At 41.2% G+C, this 19,101-nt stretch overlaps 1 protein-coding gene and 1 non-coding gene across 2 annotated transcripts in view; one reads left to right on the top strand and one right to left on the bottom strand.

The window, feature by feature from the left end:
• The window catches only part of cecr2 (CECR2 histone acetyl-lysine reader), a 432,956-nt gene that overhangs the window by 388,877 nt on the left and 24,978 nt on the right, over positions 1-19,101 (top strand). Inside the window, exons 9-14 of the mRNA XM_078219960.1 lie at positions 102-258; positions 1,931-2,060; positions 3,497-3,534; positions 3,647-3,738; positions 9,318-9,444; positions 18,094-18,491. Of these exons, the coding sequence (XP_078076086.1) occupies positions 102-258; positions 1,931-2,060; positions 3,497-3,534; positions 3,647-3,738; positions 9,318-9,444; positions 18,094-18,491 (942 nt within the window). The remainder of the gene's footprint in view (positions 1-101; positions 259-1,930; positions 2,061-3,496; positions 3,535-3,646; positions 3,739-9,317; positions 9,445-18,093; positions 18,492-19,101) is intronic.
• Positions 8,739-8,937, bottom strand: LOC144499386 (U2 spliceosomal RNA). The gene has a single exon (XR_013498847.1). It is a non-coding gene; the product is annotated as a U2 spliceosomal RNA (small nuclear RNA).

Below are 19,101 nucleotides of genomic sequence, written 5' to 3'. Positions count from 1 at the left end.
AAAAAATGTTATGGGGGGAGTAAGTATAATAGTGAAATTTTGCATGATGGTGCCCTGTTGCTATGATATAAAAGCCAATGTGATGTTAATGCACCTTCCAGGAAAAAATGTCTGCCATTGCAAAGGTAGAAGAACAGAAACGAAGAGAGGAGGAAGCAGAACGCCAACTACTATTGGCCGTGCAGAAGAAGGAACAAGAGCAACTCATGGAAGAGGAGAGAAGGAGGGAGTTTGAGGAAAGAGTCAAAGCTGTAGAAGGTACAAGTCTGGAATATGTCGTACCAGAGCAGCAGCAGTGAATTGTCCTATGGAGCAGGAATGCAGCTGACAAGCTGTGTAACTGGTTCCCACCCGTAATTACACACAATGCTGCCTAAAAGTCAGGGATGTCAATTGGTTACACATCAACTATTTACCCAGCTTGATTGAAAGAGGTTTTGGAGAAGTTGACCCTAAGTGACTGGCCTTGAGCTTGGAAAATGGTTGCTTTTCATAGAATCCTACAGTGTAGAGGAGGCCATTTGGCCCACTGAGTCTGCACTGACCACAATCCCACCAGGTCCTATCCCTGTAACCCCACTTATTTACCCTGCTAGTCCCCCTGACACTAAAGGGCAATTTAACATGGCCAATCAACCTAACCCGCACATCTTTGGAGTGTGGGAGGAAACCGGAGCACCCGGAGGAAACCCACGCAGACACTGGGGGAACGTGCAAATCTACACAGTCACCCAAGACCAGAATCAAACCTGGATCCCTGGCGTCATGAGACAGCAGTGCTAACCACTGTGCCACCATGCTTTTGTATCTTCACACTCTCTTCCCTTCGATAACTGTGCATTAGCTGGAGGATTCGTAGGCTGATTAACAAACTGACCAGCTGTAAAGCAAATCCCCGGCTGTAAGAACCTTTATAACAGTCGATAAGACAGTAAATTCGACATGGCAGGAGGGAATTGTGTGGTCATAACCATATGGTGAGGTGGGTATCCGCACCCACCTGATGTGAATATGCCACTGAAAGTAAACTGATCATTCGTTTCTGGCTCTACTCACTGGCACTGTCTGGAATCCTAAACCTCCCTATACACAGACAGGATGCTAGCACTAATCGAAAGGTTCACTTTGGTACTGGAGTCTGGCAAGATGAATACGTGGGCTGTTGGTATGGAACAAGGCTGTTTCAACTAAGTACAAAAATGTGTTATGTATTTTTTTCTTTGATGTTCAGTGACCTGGAATAAAATGCTGTCAGGAAAAGGAGCGATGTATTTTTAATGAGCAAGATTCAACTGTATTGTTTCTCTGAGTTAAGAGAAATGTGCAGCAACTCCAGTTGGCAATTTCAACAGTTATTTTCTGTTCTTGAAGGATTTTAAGATTCATCTTCCAATGTCCTCATTACATTTTCTTAGTAAATGGGTTATTTGATTAATCTTTAAGCCAAAGATACTTCATAGAATCATAGAATCCCTACAGTGCAGAAGGAGGCCATTCGGCCCATCGAGTCTGCACCGAACACAGGCCCTTTTCCCGTAACCCCACATATTTACCCCAGAGGATTTTCACGGTAACTTCATTACAGTGTTAATGTAAGCCTATTTGTGACACAAGGATATCTGTATTCTGCTGATCCCCTGACACTAGGGGCAATTTAGCGTGGCCAATCAACCTAACCCGCACATCTTTGGACTGTGGGAGGAAACCGGAGCACCCGGAGGGAACCCACGCAGACAAGGGGAGAATTTGCAGACACCACACAGACAGTGACCCGAGGCCAGAATTGAACCCTGGCCCTGGCGCTGTGAAGCAGCAGTGCTAACCACTGCGCCACCGCACCGTCCATACTTCTACCTTTTAAGGCAAAATTTGAGCATTCCTAAGCTTTTCGAACGCTTTTCTAAATATTTACCTTCTGGTTTTTATTCAGGTCGTGCTAAAAGAAGGAAGATGAGAGAAGAGCGAGCCTGGTTACTTTCCCAGGGAAAAGAATTGCCTCCTGAACTTCTGAACTTGGAGCCACTGTTCCCTATAAAGAAAGATAAGAAGACAAAAGACTTGTACGTATTTACTTGGGCAGGTGTATAGTGAAAGTTCAGTTTATCCTCTGTTCAGTTTCTGATTCTTCCTGAAAACTACAGAGAAGATAAAATACAATTTACATAAATCACAATAAATGTGGAAGCAAGTTGCTTGATGGTTAATGGAATCAAGCTGGGAAACCCCATCTGGATGATATTTATGAGTTTGATAATTAAATAAGAGGAAGAATTGTACAGTGTTTCAAACTGAATTAAAGGAATCATTATGCTCATGAGCGTGGAAGCCATATGGCAGCCATGCTTTCCCATCAGTGAGGATTCAGCCTCAGTTACCTTTACTTTTCCGGTTGTAGACCAAGACGAATGACACTCCCAAGATAATGTTTGTTTTAATATTAACACTCAAAACAGGCGCATTTAGGTCACTACTTTGAAACGCCAATAAAGTCCACCAGAATATTGGAATTTGAAATGGTACTTGAGAAGAAAAGGGCTGCGAATAAATTTGACATTTGTTTGCTTCTGATGTGAAGCCTCACTCGTCAGGTGTACAAGGAGAAACTGTGTGTGTGTGCACTTCTATTGATTACATGGAATTTAAGCTAACTGGTCCATGCTGGTGTTTATATTTTACACGAGCCTCGTCCCGACTTACTTCATCCAACCCTATCAAGATATCCTTCTATTCCTTTCAACCTCATGTACTTAACTGGCTATGCTGTTTACCTAAAGTCTACCTTGTGGTAGCATGTTGCACATTCTAACCCACTGTTAAAATTCAATTAATGGGAAATCATAGGCAGAACATGTCTAATTTCCCAAAGTGCTCCCAGCAGGTAAGCTTCCAAGCCAGAAGCACTCAATTGGTAAGTTTCCCTGTTTGAGCAAAGCTGTGTTCGAGCTCCACAACATAATAACATTACGCTTTTAAAGGTCAAACTATCCCCGCTATATTTTCATTGTGCAAACTGTGTTCTACTTCCTATTTCTCCCCACTCACATTGTCCATCACGAAATTGGTGATTGGAGATCTGCAAAATGCATTGTGTCATCTGGTATGTCTGTTAACTAACAAGAAGATTCATCAGAATCACAGGTTACAACGCTGCCCACCACCAGTTCACAAACTTCAGACGAAGATTGTGGTTGTCATCACTAGACTACTGTTGTTTATACCACTGCATATCTAGACTGCTTATTTCAGCAGTGTTAATAAGGAGCAATATCTCCTGCACAAAACTGGAAATATAGATTCTGTGTCAAGAAATGTTGTGTGCTTTTATTCCAAGCTGTGATATCTTTAATGCATATCAATCAAAAATCTTCCTCACTTGTGAGATCCATTCTGTATTTCAAATTTGGAAGTTATCTTTGGGTCAAAAGTAGTTTAACATTATTAGAAAAAATTAATCAGTGAGATGGAAAATCTGTTTTATTTTCATCTTCTGTTGTAGATTTGAACTGGATGAAGATTACATTGCTATGTATAAAGGTAAGTGAATAACTTATTTTAAAAGTTTGTTTTAAACAACTCATGTCCTTTCATGAATATCAGTGTTATTTGCATCATATGTTAGGATTCATTATTTTCTTCCTCCCATCAGTCCTGGATGCTGTGAAAGCCCACAAGGATTCTTGGCCCTTTCTTGAACCTGTCGATGAATCTTACGCCCCAAATTACTACGAGATAATTGAAGTAAGAGAATTGTACTTGTCACATTCCATTTAGACATTTATTACTTTGTGTTAAATGTAGTTTAAATGGATCTCTTTTCTAAAAAAAACAGAAAAAATTCAGCCAGACATTACTGACAGCAGCAAAAGTACAACTGTTTAAACTTGTGGGTTTACAGAGAATTACACGGATTGCATAAACGGGATGGTAGGTTTTCATGGAGTTCATTAGGCGCAATAAACTTCCAATTGAGGATTCAGAAGAAGGGTGGGATCATTTATAGAAGAAGCATAGAACATTACAGCACAGAAACAGGCCTTTTGGCCCTTCTTGGCTGTGCCGAACCATTTTTCTGCCTAGTCCCACTGATCTGCACTTGGACCATATCCCTCCACACCCCTCTCATCCATGTACCTGTCCCAAGTTTTTCTTAAATGTTAAAAGTGAGCCCGCAATCACCACTTCATCTGGCAGCTCATTTCACACTCCCACCACTCTCTGTGTGAAGAAGCCCCCCCTAATATTCCCTTTAAACTTTTCCCCCTACACCCTTAACCCATGTCCTCTAGTTTTTTTCTCCCCTAGCCACAGTGGAAAAAGCCTGCTTGCATTCACTCTATCTATACCCATCATAATTTTATGCACCTCTATCAAATCTCCCCTCATTCTTCTACGCTCCAGGGAATAAAGTCCTAACCTATTCAACCTTTCTCTGTAACTCAGTTTCTCAAGTCCCGGCAACATCCTTATAAACCTTCTCTGCACTCTTTCAACCTTATCAATATCCTTCCTGTAATTAGGTGACCAAAACTGCACACAATACTCTAACTTCGGCCTCACCAATGTCTTATACAACCTCACCATAACATTCCAACTCTTATACTCAATACTTTGATTTATAAAGGCCAATGTACCAAAAGCACACTTTACGACCCTATCTACCTGTGACGCCACTTTTAGGGAATTATGTATCTGTATTCCCAGATCCCTCTGTTCTACTGCACTCTTCAGTGTCCTACCATTTACCTTGTATGTTCTACCTTGGTTTGTCCTTCCAAAGTGCAATACCTCACACTTGTCTGCATTAAACTCCATCTGCCATTTTTCAACCCATTCTTCTAGCTGGCCCAAATCCCTCTGCAAGCTTTGAAAACCTTCCTCACTGTCCACTACACCTCCAATCTTTGTATCATCAGCAAATTTGCTGATCCAATTTACCACATTATCATCCAAATCATTGATATAGATGACAAACAACAATGGATCCAGCACTGATCCCTGTGGCACACCACTAGTCACAGGCCTCCACTCAGAAAGCAATCCTCCACTACCACTCTCTGGCTTCTCCTATTGAGCCAATGTCTAATCCAATTTACTACCTCTCCATGTATACCTAGCGACTGAACCTTCCTAACTAACCTTCCATGCGGGACCTTGTCAAAGGCCTTACTGATGTCCATGTAGACAACATCCACTGCCTTCCCTTCATCCACTTTCCTGGTAACCTCCTCGAAAAACTCTAATAGATTGGTTAAACATGACCTATCACGCACAAAGCCATGTTGACTCTCCCTAATAAGTCCCTGTCTATCCAAATATTTGTAGATCCTATCTCTTAGTACTCCTTCCAATAATTTACCGACTACTGACGTCAAACTTACCGGCCTATAATTTCCCACATTACTTTTTGAGCCTTTTTTAAACAACGGAACAACATGAGCTATCCTCCAATCATCCGGCACCTCACCCGTGGATATCGACATTTTAAATATATCTGCCAGGGCCCCTGCAATTTCAACACTAGTCTCCTTCAAGATCAGAGGGAATACCCTGTCCAGTCCTGGGGATTTATCTACTCTGATTTGCCTCAAGACAGCAAGCACCTCCTCCCCTTTAATCTGTATAGGTTCCATGACCTCCCTACTTATTTGCCTTATTTCCATAGACTCCATGCCAGTTTCCTGAGTAAATATGGATGCAAAAAACCCATTTAATATCTCCCCCATTTTTTTTGGTTCCAAACATAGCCGACCACTCTGATCTTCAAGAGGACCAATTTTATCCTTTCCTATCCTTTTGCTCTTAATATACCTGTAGAAGCTCTTAGGATTATCCTTCACCTTGTCTGCCAAAGCAACCTCATGTCTTCTTTTAGCCCTCCTGATTTCTTTCTTAAGTAGTTTCTTGCACTTTTTATACTCCTCAAGCATCTTATTTGCTCCCTGTTGCCGATACATGACATACATCTCTCTCTTCTTCTTTATCAGAGTTCCAATATCCCTCGAGAACCAAGGTTCCTTATTCTTATTCACTTTGCCTTTAATCCTGACAGGAACATACAAACTCTGCACTCTCAAAATTTCTCCTTTGAAGGTCTCCCACTTACCAATCACATCCTTGCCAGAGGACAGCCTGTCCCAATCCATGCTTTTTAGATCCTTTCTCATTTCTTCAAATTTGGCCTTTTTCCAGTTTAGAACCTCAACCCGAGGACCAGATCTATCTTTATCCATGATCAAGTTGAAACTAATGGCTTTATGATCACTGGAACCAAAGTGTTCCCCTACACACACTTCCGTCATTTGTCCCAACTCATTTCCTAATAGGAGATCTAATATTGCATCCTCTCTAGTTGGTACCTCAGCTCATCTGCCTTCCTCACAATACTCCTGGCATTGAAATAGACACACCTCAGAAGATGATTACCACCACACACAACCCTTCTATTTGTGATTTTGCATGAACTATTAACATCATTTATTTTCACCCCCGCTCCACTATCTGCTCTGGCACTCTGGTTCCCATCCCCCTGCAAATCTAGTTTAAACCCTCCCCAATAACACTAGCAAACCTCCCTGCAAGTATATTGGTCCCCTTGTAGTTCAGGTGTAACCCGTGATGATATTGTCGGTGATGACCGGGTCCACTGCATACTCACATGGATTGGCACCGTCTGCTACAATCAGCATCCGCAGCGAGCTCAGGCTGACGTCTCTCTGATCCCGCTGAGCTAAGAGGGACCAGTGCATGTCCCGGGATTTCACCACAGCAATGTGAGCTGAAAGAAAATACAACAGGGTTGGTTTTTGACACCTCAGACATCTTAAAACTAAACACACAATTGATTTAGAAAATTTTCCTGAACACATTTTACAAACTCTAACCCGTCTAGACCTTTAACAGTATGGGAGTCCCAATCTATATGTGGAAAATTAAAATCCCCTACTATCACAACTTTATGTTGCCTGCAGTTGTCTGCTATCTCTCTGCAGATTTGTTCCTCCAATTCTCGCTGACTATTGGGTGGTCTATAATACACCCCCATTAATGTGCTCATACCTTTCCTGTTTCTCAGCTCCACCCATATGGCAATGCCACCCCCCCACCCCCACCCTTCATCCCTCTACCTCTATCCCGCCTGAAACATTGGAACCCTGGAACATTGAGCTGCCAGTCCTGCCCCTCCTGTAGCCAAGTTCCACTAATGGCTATAATGTCATAATTCCATGTGTCAATCCACGCCCTCAGCTCGTCTGCCTTCCCCACAATACTCCTGGCATTGAAATAGACACACCTCAGAAGATGATTACCACCACACACAACCCTTCTATTTGTGATTTTGCATGAACTATTAACATCATTTATTTTCACCCCCGCTCCACTATCTGCTCTGGCACTCTGGTTCCCATCCCCCTGCAAATCTAGTTTAAACCCTCCCCAATAACACTAGCAAACCTCCCTGCAAGTATATTGGTCCCCTTGTAGTTCAGGTGTAACCCGTCTCTCTTGTACAGGTCCCACCTGCCCCAGAAGAGGTCCCAATGATCTAGAAATCTGAAACCCTGCCCCTTACACCAGTTCCTCAGCCACGTGTTCATCCGCCCGAGCATCCTACTCTTACCCTCACTGGCACTTTATATCCACATGGTTTGAATTAATATCAACTGTTATATTCCTTGTTATCCTTGTTTGCTTGGTGGTAAGTAATGGGAGATGAGAATTTGAACTGGTTCCATCTATTTAGGATGTGCATTGAATTGTGGCATAGAAATTCGGATCTTCTTTGGATTGCCCATTTCCAAGTGCAGATCTAAAGTGATGATGTGGAGATGCCGGCGTTGGACTGGGGTGGGCACGGTAAGAAGTCTCACAATATCAGGTTAAAGTCCAACAGGTTTATTTGGAATCACGAGCTTTCAGAGCACTGCTCCTTCTCAGAGGAGTCTGAGTCTCACTCATCTGAGGAAGGAGCAGTGCTCCGAAAGCTCATGATTCCAAATAAACCGGTTGGACTTTAACCTGATGTTGTGTGACTTCTAGATGTAAAGTGATTAGATCTAGAGTTACTCTGGCAATATAGAACATAGAACATAGAAAGCCACAGCACAAACAGGCCCTTCGGCCCACAAGTTGCGCCGATCACATCCCCACCTCTAGGCCTATCTATAGCCCTCAATCCCATTAAATCCCATGTACTCATCCAGAAGTCTCTTAAAAGACTTAAATTAATATTGTGCATTAGTAATATGAACTAGTTTTGTGCATTGAGTACTGGCCATTTTGGAGCAAGTCCCGCATGGACTTGACACCTCCACTAATAAACAGAGTTAATTCTTGTGAAGCAAATCTGATCAGTGATAGCAAAGTGGAACCTGACTTTTATCTAAAATGGCAATATTTTGTGCTCATCAACATTGGTGCTAATGAACTAAACACTTCCATTTCAACCACCCCATGCTCGCATTGAGCACACATCCCAGACCTGTATGGAACAGTTAGATGCAAATTCAAGTCCCAATTACACTGCAGTATACCTCCAGAGGTCTATCTAGCAGCACTGAGACATTTCTTTTCTACACCAGTGATGATTAAGATCACCAGTTAATGTTGAATTGGGAACAGTTTTTAAAAATTTTTATTTAATCCAATTCAATCAAATCAAGTCCAATTCAGAGTCTCAACAAGTTGAGACATTCCCGATCCAAGCTGACAAGACAGGGCTCTCGCCTCCTGTCTTGGGCTTGATCTACATGATCCAAGCTGATTGGAGTAGGCATTGCACCTCCTCCAAGGCTTGATCTCATTTGCATCTCAGCCAAAAGGCCAAGATGCTGCTTTTAAAAATTGCTTCAGATGAAGCTAAAATGTAACCTAATGACTTCAACCAAGTGCAGCATGTCGATACTACACTTGATCTTAGCCAAAAGGCCGAGAAGCGAAGGTTTAAGGAACTTTTCTGCCCGGTTTCGAACTGGGGACTTTTCGCATGTGGGGCGAACGTGATAACCACTCGACTACAGAAACATGGGAACAGTTTTGTGCTCTGTCCATTCCCACTAAGGAATAGATTACAATTGCTCAAGCTCATTTCACTTAACTAAATTCTGATGGTGAAGCTGCAGCGGATTACTGATACCTACAACATCAATAGAGAAAGATGTAACTCAAACCACCTGTGAGATTAACCAAGCAAAGCACCAGGTCATTTATTTGCCTTCTGTCTTTGAGAAACCTCTTGAACTCTCAGGTTTTTAGCATAAAGTATTTTTAAATGGCTTTTCTCAATGACCTCCTTTAAAGTGTGTTTTTAACATTTTCAGACACCTATGGATCTATCCACCATTGAAAGAAAACTTAATGAAAAACAATATAGTGTGAAAGAAGAATTTGTTGCTGACATGAAGGTTATGTTTGAAGATTGTCTGGAATATAACGGTGAAGGAAATGGTGAGTATGCTTTTCCCTCTTTATCAATATTGTTTGAGAAATATTTTTAATAGAGCAAGTGAATATTAAGAACTGAATTCACCCAAGAACTCTGCATAATGTCCCAAGAGGAGACAGTACATACAGTGTGGCACAGGAAATGAGTTATCACATTTCCCCTTTATCCCTTGGATCTCAATCGATATACCCTATAGATTAACAGCTACTTGCTATATAATGACATGGTGAAGAATGATCAAATGGCTCTACTCTTTGTCCTTGCCCCATTTGACCGTTTGATCATAAACGGACTAATAGGACAGGTTTTGTTGAGTTTAACTGAGAAAGTGGTCCCCTTTTACATCGGCTCAATTTCTGACATGACCCAGGATGTGACCTGATCAGGAATACTACTGTGGTGCCCACTTACCTACCCCAATGAATTGGCATCTAGTTCATTTAGAGTTCATGAGCTGGAGGAAATCTGGCAGATGATGCCACACTAAAGGCCTTGTCTCCTTTTGCAATAATGCCAGGCTTCTGCACCAAACAGGTCTTATCTATCACTGTGGCCTGCTTTTCAGAGTGGAGGCTCAATGTTATGTATATGGAAATCATGATGTGGAAATGCCGGTGTTGGACAGGGGTGGGCAGAGTAAGACGTTTCACAGCACCAGGTTAAAGTCCAACAGGTTTATTCAGAATCACGAACTTTTGGAGCGCTGGTTCTTCATCAGTTGAGTGAAAGAGCAGCGCTCCGAAAGCTCGTGATTCCAAATAAACCTGTTGGACTTTAACCTGGTGTTGTGAGATTTCTTATCACGTATATTGAAAGAAAGGCCCGAATTCCTGGAGAATGTCTGTAGAAGATTAGAAACTGGATTTATAGCACCACTTCAAAGGTGGTAATCTTTGTATTAATCCCCTAGTCACATGCCAGAACAAGGAAGGATAAGGAGACAAGGAAGCTGAACATACAGCCGCTGGTCTGGTGTCAAGAAGAGGTTTTCTGTTTTATGTGGCATGGGTATCAGTTCTGGAGAAAGTGGGAGCTGTTCTGTGAAGATGGCCCCTCTTGAACAGGAAAGAAGCTAAACTGGCAGAAGAAATGAAAAGGGAAATGCAGGCATTTAAACTAAGAAAGACGCAGGTCACGAAAAAGAAAAGCTATCATCAAAAAAGTCAAAATTGATGAGGAAGAATATACAAGTTAAGATGAATTTAGCCAAAAAAAAGGGATAAAGATGGTGGGGGAAGAAATCAAACCGAGATTATGAAATGAGGCACTATCTTGGAACCAAGAACAAGAGAGAAGATGGCATGTTAATGTTATTGGGCTTTTTTTATTTGACATTATAGATCTGGTTAAAGGGAAGATAAAGGAAAAGTCCAACATTTACACGGTGCCTTTCACACCCTCCTTACATCCCAAAGTGCCTCATGGCCAATTACTTATTCTTGAAGTGCAGTCACTACTGTAGACAACTGTATAGGACCTCTTGCATCCAGTGAACAGGACTTCGATTTAACCTCTTGTCTAAAGATGAAACCTCCCAGTTATGTACTGAAGTGTCAACTGAGATCATGTGATGAAATCCGTGAAGGGGAACTTGAGCTTGTGACCTTTTGATTCGGAAGTAAATGGTACTATAAAGTCAAGTCTTAACACCTAAGCCACAGTTAGAGAGTGTTGTGTGCAATGTTTGAGTATTCCTTTATGGAAATTAAATGAGAAATATACAATTAAGTTTCACTAGAATGGTATATGGTATAAAAGATTATAAATGGCCTTCTGTGCTATAAAGTCTACATTTACAGTCTCCCGGGTAGCCTTATCAACCTACACTGCCATCTTTAAAGGTCTTTGTATCCATACTCCTAGATCTCTCTTAATTCCTCTACTCGCGTTGAGAATCTGATCATTTAGGAGGTAGTTCCTTTCACTGTGTTCTCCCCATTTCTTTGAATAGTATATGCCACCTCTCTGAGTACTATCCTATTTGGCTCGAACCTGAGGCAAGACTAACTGGCTTGCAATTTCTGGTTTATGTTTTTCCCTTTTTTATTCCTTTGACACAATTCTGTCTAGGATTTTTGGAAAAAAATATGGTTCTTGCTTTTATAATCACCTCCTCAGTTCTTCAGCAAACTGGGATGCGAGTCAGTTTACAAACTGGACTATGCTGCTTCTAATACAAATACAGCTAAATGAAGAAACTAAGAGCAGCGTATTTGAGGCGGGCAGGGGAAAGAGTTCTGAAGGTGATTTAGTGCAAGGCTTCCCAATGGAACCCATTTGACCTCCCAAGAAAACTGAGAAACATTCTTAAAATGTTGAATAATTAAACCACAAAAAAGATTGTTTTTGCACAATAGGTACAACCATAAAAAAACAAATTTATGAAGTATTTTCATATACATTTATTATAGTTAGTTATTTTATTCAAGGGGGAGTACTTAAGTCTTGCCCTGTTATCTTATACTCATACATACTCAATTCTCTCTCTCCCTCTCATACACACGTGCTCTCACCTTTCTCTCTCACACACACACTCTTCTTTCTCAGACACACACACACATGCGTACTCTCTCTATCTCTCCCACTCACTCTCACTCTCTTGCCTCTCTCACGTGCACACACACACCTCTCTCACACTCCACCTCTCTCTCTCACACACTCGTCTGTCTCTCTTCTGCTCACTCACTTCCACTCTCACCTTTACCTCTCTTTTGCACACACACACATACGCTTGTGCACTCTATCTCCCTCACCCCATAGCCATTGCCTACCTTGCTCCACCATCCACACTCTCCCTTGCTCTCGCCCTGGCCTGGTTCTTCGAGGACTTACTTTCCCACTGTTGTCAGCTTGCCCAATCAGAGCCTGGCTTCTCACTGTCTTGGTTGCTCATTGGCTGCTGATTGGTCCACTAGTTAGTCTATGCAGGGAGAAACCAATCTCTGATTGGATAAGCAGTTCCATGGCAGTTTCCAAATTTTATCAGCCTAGCCTACCACAGAAGCCCTGGATGTATCGAATGGAACCCCAGGGTTCTGTAGAACCCAAATGGGAAACCTTGACTGAGAATATTTGTTAAGTATTTTATCTTAAACCCCATTCTTAAATAAATGTTGGTCTCGCTCCTTTTTGAGGACTTAATTGGAAAGTGTTAATTGACTTTGCTACAGATCTGTTCTACAGGTGAACTATTGTGTTGGTGATACTAAATGAAAAAATTTCCTTGGAGGCCATGTCTTGTCTGAGATTTCATGTTGTGTTCAAGTCCTCTAGCTGTGCAGTGAATATTTAAATTGCTAGCTTATGTCTGAAATATCCGGGCTTTTCAGCGCTCTAAAGAACTAGATCATGTTTTCTCCCCAACCTTCTCTTCTCCAAAGAAGGCAAGTCCAATTTTGTGAGTTTCTCTGCCAAAATTTAGAATCCTTATTGCTTTTGTCTGAACCCTGCTCAATGCATCAATATTCTTTGATGGTAGGGTACCCAAAACAGGATGCAGTACTCAAATATGACCTTACATTACAACTGTTGCAGCTTGGTTTCAAATACCCTTGATATATACCTCAGTAATTGACTGATCTTGTTGACTGAATTTATTCAGCAAATTAGCAATTGTACTCCAAATCCTTTTCCATTTTTGTTCATTTAGTCTAAAGCCAATCAACATGTGCATATGTTTCATGTTCTAATATGCATTGACTTATATTCATCTGTGTTAACATGCATCTGTGTTTCTTAGCCAAGCTGTTAAATATACTGAGTATTCTTGCTTGTAGCTATAAACAGCCATATAGCTTTGTGTAAGCAGATTTTATAATACTTGAATATTACTAAAAAGAGTCATGTTGCCAAAGCTTTTTATCTTGCACTTGTCAGGACAAATGGAAGAATGCCAAATTTCAAATGATCGCAACAATTTGTACCACAAGACTGATGATCAGCCGTAACATGGCTCGTTTATGCCTTCTATGCAAGGACCCATTCTCTAAACAAAATGAAGATGTTCAAATCTTTTGCCTCTTTCAAATTAATCAGAAGTTTGGGGAACTCCCTGTTGCTTTCTCTACGACAAAGCCTTTACCGATCAGGATTGATTTGTCAATTTCAACCAGCATCTTTTTCTCGTGTGGCACAAATTGTTGTGATTATTTGACATTTGGCATTCACTGGTTGTTCTGATGAGTGCACGACAAAGAATTTCAGTAGCATGTTGCTCTTTACAGCAATATTCAAGTTCTCTATTGCCAAGAGATTTTCTAATCACAGAAGTTGCATATTATTTACAATTAGCATTAACAGCAGGGAAGCCAAAACATTTATAAAAAACGGCTGCATTCTTATGCCAACTAATCCAAAGAGTTAATTTTCTTTTGATTCTGTGCAGTACAATTTTCTTTTAAAGGTCTGCATATTAAGTTTTACCAGATGCCTTTGAACCTTCAGATAAATTATCTCCATGCAATAATGCTCAATCATGAAATTAGTCATTTCTCAAAAGTTTATATTGTTGACTTGTGGGTCATGATGAATTGTCACTGAAACCATGATTCTTTTCTATAACCTTCAAGTTATTAATGAATAATGACAGCAAATATTTTGCAGTACCCAGTTTAGGCTAACAGATATCTAATTCCTCGATCCTGTGCCTATTTTGAATTAGAATGACATTAGACAGTAACTTATTAGTCCCCAGCCACTGGTATTTATGGATTCCCTAAGTATCAACAGAGCCTTATCTGCTTCCTCAGTCACTTAAAGATTCTAGAGTTTAGAGCGTTTTGTAAACCAATTTGAATGGAATTTATCTTGTTTTTATTAGGACTGACACTAAGAAATGTTTAATGTATCTGTTGGTCACTTTCCCCCTATGCAACAAATTACCATCATATTCCTGAAAGGTCACGCAGATCTACAAATTTCAAATACTTCCATCGATCACTGTCTGTGCAGAGTCTGCACAGTCTCCCCGTGTCAGTGTAGGTTTCCTCCAGGTGCTCCGTTTTCCTCCTTCAGTCCAAAAGACTTGCTGGTTAGGTGCCTTGGTTAGGGAACCTCTCTCTGGGTTCTCTTCTTGCTATCCACTATTGACTTTCCTTTTGTTCTCTAAAACCTTTATGTTTTTGTTCAATGTTTATTTATTGTCACAAGGAGGCTTACATTAACACTGCAATGAAGTTACTGTGAAAATCCCCTAGTCGCCACACTCCGGCACCTGTTTGGGTACACTGAGGTCCCTGTTGCTGTGACGCAGCAGTGCTAACCACCCTGCCGCCCTATCAGTTGTTCTCTGATTTATATAGCTCCAGGCATTTTGCAGTACATTTCAATTTTTCATACATTTTCAAAGGATTCAGTTTACTATTTAAGTTGTTTTTGACCTCCTTATTGTGATACATATCTTCCTGTTTTTATTTCTCCTTTTTTCACTGGGGTATATTTCCTTTAAACATCCCTATAAGCATTGTTGTCATTTTTAACTTGTTCTACTACTCACTTTAACATCCCTCAAAGTCTTTCCATTGTTAATTTCTTAGTGTTGTTAAATAATAAATACAAGCATCGCCTAAATCCTGTGCTGTCCATGTGTAAGAAGCAGTCCTTTATCACTTGAACATGTCCCTCCAGTTTGCTTTTTCTAATATGTCCAGTTCATTTTCAAGATGTTGAAATTCTTTATCATTTGGCCATAATTGTCTTTTGAGTCTAAGCAGCTAACCAACTATCTGTCCACGTTGAAGTACTCAATTGGATCTACTGGGTTCTCATCACTAAGTTGTTGGTGGTTCATTCTTGGTTTATCACCACTGTCGGTGTTAGCGATAGAAACCAGTGTCTTTAATTTTAACAAAGCACATCCTGCCGACAAATCTTACCTTCTTTGTATCTGAGATAGATACATTTTTGTTAAGCAAAGTTATTAAGGGATATGGGCCAAGGGCAGGTATATGGAGTTAGGCCACAGATCAGCCATGGTCTCATTGAATGGCAGATCAGGCTCGATGGGCTGAATGGCCTATTCCTGTTCCTATGAACTGTTTCTCAATATAGATTGCATTGTGTGCATCTATACAGAAAGCTGCCTATGTAAACTAACCACATAGCAATTATCAATATAATTACAGCCTCCTTGGGCGGCACGGTAGCACAGTGGTTAGCACTGTTGCTTCACAGCTCCAGGGACCTGGGTTCAATTCCCGGCTTGGATCAATGTCTGTGTGGAGTTTGCACATTCTCCTCACGCCTGCGTGGGCTTCCTCCGGGTGCTCCGGTTTCCTCCCACAGTCCAAAGATCTGTGGGTTAGGTTGATTGGCCATGCTAAAATTGCCCCTTAGTGTACTGAGATGTGTAGGTTCGAGGGATTAGCGGGTTAATATGTAGGGGTATGGGGGTAGGGCTGGGTGGGATTGTGGTCGGTGCAGACTCGATGGGCCAAATGGCCTCTTTCTGCACTGTAGGGTTTCTATGATTTCTTTCTATGAAGAGTGGCGCTGTACCATCTTAATTTTTCACCTCCAGCAACTTAGCCTGTATTGTAAAGTAACCTCTATATGCTCCAAAGAACTTGAGTTCTCTGCTTCCCAACCTGCTGTTAAGTTTTGGTGTTTAATTCTCAATAATATTATAAAACCCATGTTTACTTTAGAAGGGGATACCAACAGTGGTTAGCACCAGTGCCTCACAGTGTTAGGGACCCCGGTTCAATTCCGGCCTCGGGTGACTGACTGTGTGGAGTTTGCATGTTATCCCTGTGACTGCGTGGGCTTTCTCCGGGTGCTCCAGTTTCCTCCCACAGTCCAAAGATGTGCAGGTTAGGTGGATTGGCCATTCTAAATTGGCCCTGGGTTTCAGGGAGATTAGCAGGGTAAATATATGGGGTTTTGGGGATAGGGCCTGGGTGGGATTGTTGTCGGTACAGGCTCGATGGGCCAAATGGCCCCTTTCTACACTGTGGGATTCTATGATTCTACGATAATGTCCTGACTAGCTGACCCTGTAATCTAACCTGCTTCACCTGAAGGTTGCACCAAGTCTTGAATGCCCATGCAACAACCCAAGTTATTGACTAGAAAGTAATATTTATGTCACTTGTAGAATTAAAGAACATTAAAAGACTCATAATTTTGTTTTTCTTTCATTCCTCTTGGACGTGTTCAGAAATTCCTTTCCTTCTGATAGGTCACTTTTCCTTTGGTTAAAAAAATGGCAAAATATTGAAGCAAAGGATTGGGAGGAGTCAAAGAAACAAACAGTGAACTGACTCATAACCGACATTGTCTAAATCTTATAGGGTAGATTTGTTGTGCTAAGGAAGGAAGTATAAATTGTTCTTGTTCATTGGATCTCCGTTTTACTTGCCAATAAAGTTAATAGGCTTACCATTGCAAATCCAGGAGAAATCTTGCCTTATGAAATGTACGTGATAAAACTGAAAAGGAAAAGACATGCTAGTTAAACTAGTGATAAAGCAAATACAGTGAGTGATGTGTTGTGTGACCTTTTGTTTTATATTCAGTCGTATTCTTTATAAAAGGTGTCAAACTTAATTAGGATGCATGATCCATCGTAACAATTTGAAGATGTGGTAGAGTAAGGGGGAGATCATAGAAACATATAAAATTATGAAGAGAATAGATAAGATAGAAGCAGAGAGGTTGTTTCCATTGGCGGGTGAAACTAGAACTAGGGGGCATAGCCTCAAAATTAGGGGGAGCAGATTTAGGACTGAGTTGAGGAGGAACTTCTTCACCCAAAGGGTTGTGAATCTGTGGAATTCCCTGCGCATTGAAGCAGTTGAGGCTACCTCGTTGAATGTTTTTAAGGCAAAGATAGATAGATTTTTGAACAGTAAAGGAGAGGCTGGATAGACTGGGTATTTTTTCCCTGGAGCATAGAAGGCTTAGGTGTTATCTTATAGAGATCTATAAAATAATGAGGGGTATAGATAAGGTAGGTAGTCAACATCTTTTCCCAAAGGTATGCGAGTCTAAAATAGAGGGCATAGGTTTAAGGTGAGAGGGGAGCGATACAAAAGGGTCCAGAGGGGCAATTTTTTCACACAGAGGGTGGTGAGTGTCTGGAACAAGCTGCCAGAGGCAGTAGTAGAGGCGGGTACAATTTTGTCTTTTAAAGAGCATTTAGACAGTTACATGGGTAAGATGGGTATAGAGGGATATGGGCCAAATGTGGGCAATTGGGACTAGCTTAGTGGTTAAAAACTGGGCGACATGGACAAGTTGGGCCGAAGGGCCCGTTTTCACACTGTAAACCTCTAAGACTCTATAAGGAATTAAGGGTTATGGTGAGCGGGCGGGTAAGTGGAGCTGAGTCCACGAAAAGATCAGCTATGATCTTATTGAATGGCAGAGCAGGCTTGAGGGGCCAATAGGTCTACTCCTATTTCTAGTTCTTATATTCTTATTAAAACCCATGTTTGAAATTACAAACAATGTAACATGTCTCGATGTTGATAATTGGCCAAATACATACGATATATTTTATATTGAGCTCATACACTTACCACTAAGTTGTCCCAGTTATTTCTGATCCATGGTATATTTTTGCTTTGCATCAATTCATTGTGAACCTTGTTGATGAGTGTGTTTTTGGGTGTGTATCCTCGCTATTCATCACTGAATTTTCACTGTGATAGAATACACAAAGATGGCTGAAGCCCTCGACCGGTGTTTTAACAAATCGATGCTGAAACACTTCCCTGCCGAAGATGCTGACAGTGATGAAGAATTTAATCTGAGGTGGGATGATAGGGAAAAGAAAGACCGGAGACGAAGCAAATCAAACCGCTTTGGAAAAGAAGCCGCGGAAACTTTGAACAAAAGTAGCGATGAATCGCTAAGACGACAGCAGAAACAGATAAATGGTGACGTGCACAGTGCGGGATCTGACGTGAATAGTGACCAGTTGCAGCATGTGCCCCCTTTAAGGACACTGGGACTGGTAAATGGACAGACTTACCCGCTTACACCACCATACAAGGGAATGTCATGTACTGAATCACCACATCAGATGTATCATCATCAAGGCCAGCAAGTAAGATGCCATTCTTTTTCTTTGAATGTTACAGTTTGTTTGTGTGAATACATGTGGAATCTTGTGTGTTTTCGGGCTGGAATTATGTTCCAGCCGTCGGGATTGGTAAGTAAGCAATTAAGCTAGTAGCCTTTTTTTCCCCCTTTAGTTTCCTGCCATCTTTATCTAAAGCCCTTGACTCATGTCTCGTGTTCAATTCCATTGGAGCCAACTGCCTACATCACTTGTATTGTTCATCTTTGCACATAGGCAGCTAGGTTTGGTGAGCAATTCTGCCATGGAACCACACAGCCAAAGCTCAAGTCCTATTCTTTGTCACCTGACATGCTTGAAACCCCTGGCTGTTTTTTTTAAACCCACCCCCATCAGTCCAGAAATGCTGAGGTCAATTACAGCAGCCATTATGATTTCTTTAGACAAGTGCTGAGGAAGATTTCAAATTTTCAAAATTCTGGTGTGAAAGGGGACTCGAACCATCCTGGGCATAATTGCTGTTCCTTACTTATTTTTTATCGAGACCCAGGGTCTCTGAACCCAGTTATTATTACCAAAATTAGACTAATTAAAAGCATTAAGTTAACCTCAAGTTAAGGTGCTAAATTGGGGGAAG

The sequence above is a fragment of the Mustelus asterias genome, chromosome 9, assembly GCF_964213995.1.
Source record: "Mustelus asterias chromosome 9, sMusAst1.hap1.1, whole genome shotgun sequence".
NCBI classification, from domain to species: Eukaryota; Metazoa; Chordata; class Chondrichthyes; order Carcharhiniformes; family Triakidae; genus Mustelus; species Mustelus asterias.
Note: the sequence above shows the minus strand (reverse complement) of the source record. Positions and strands in the feature narration are given on the sequence as shown.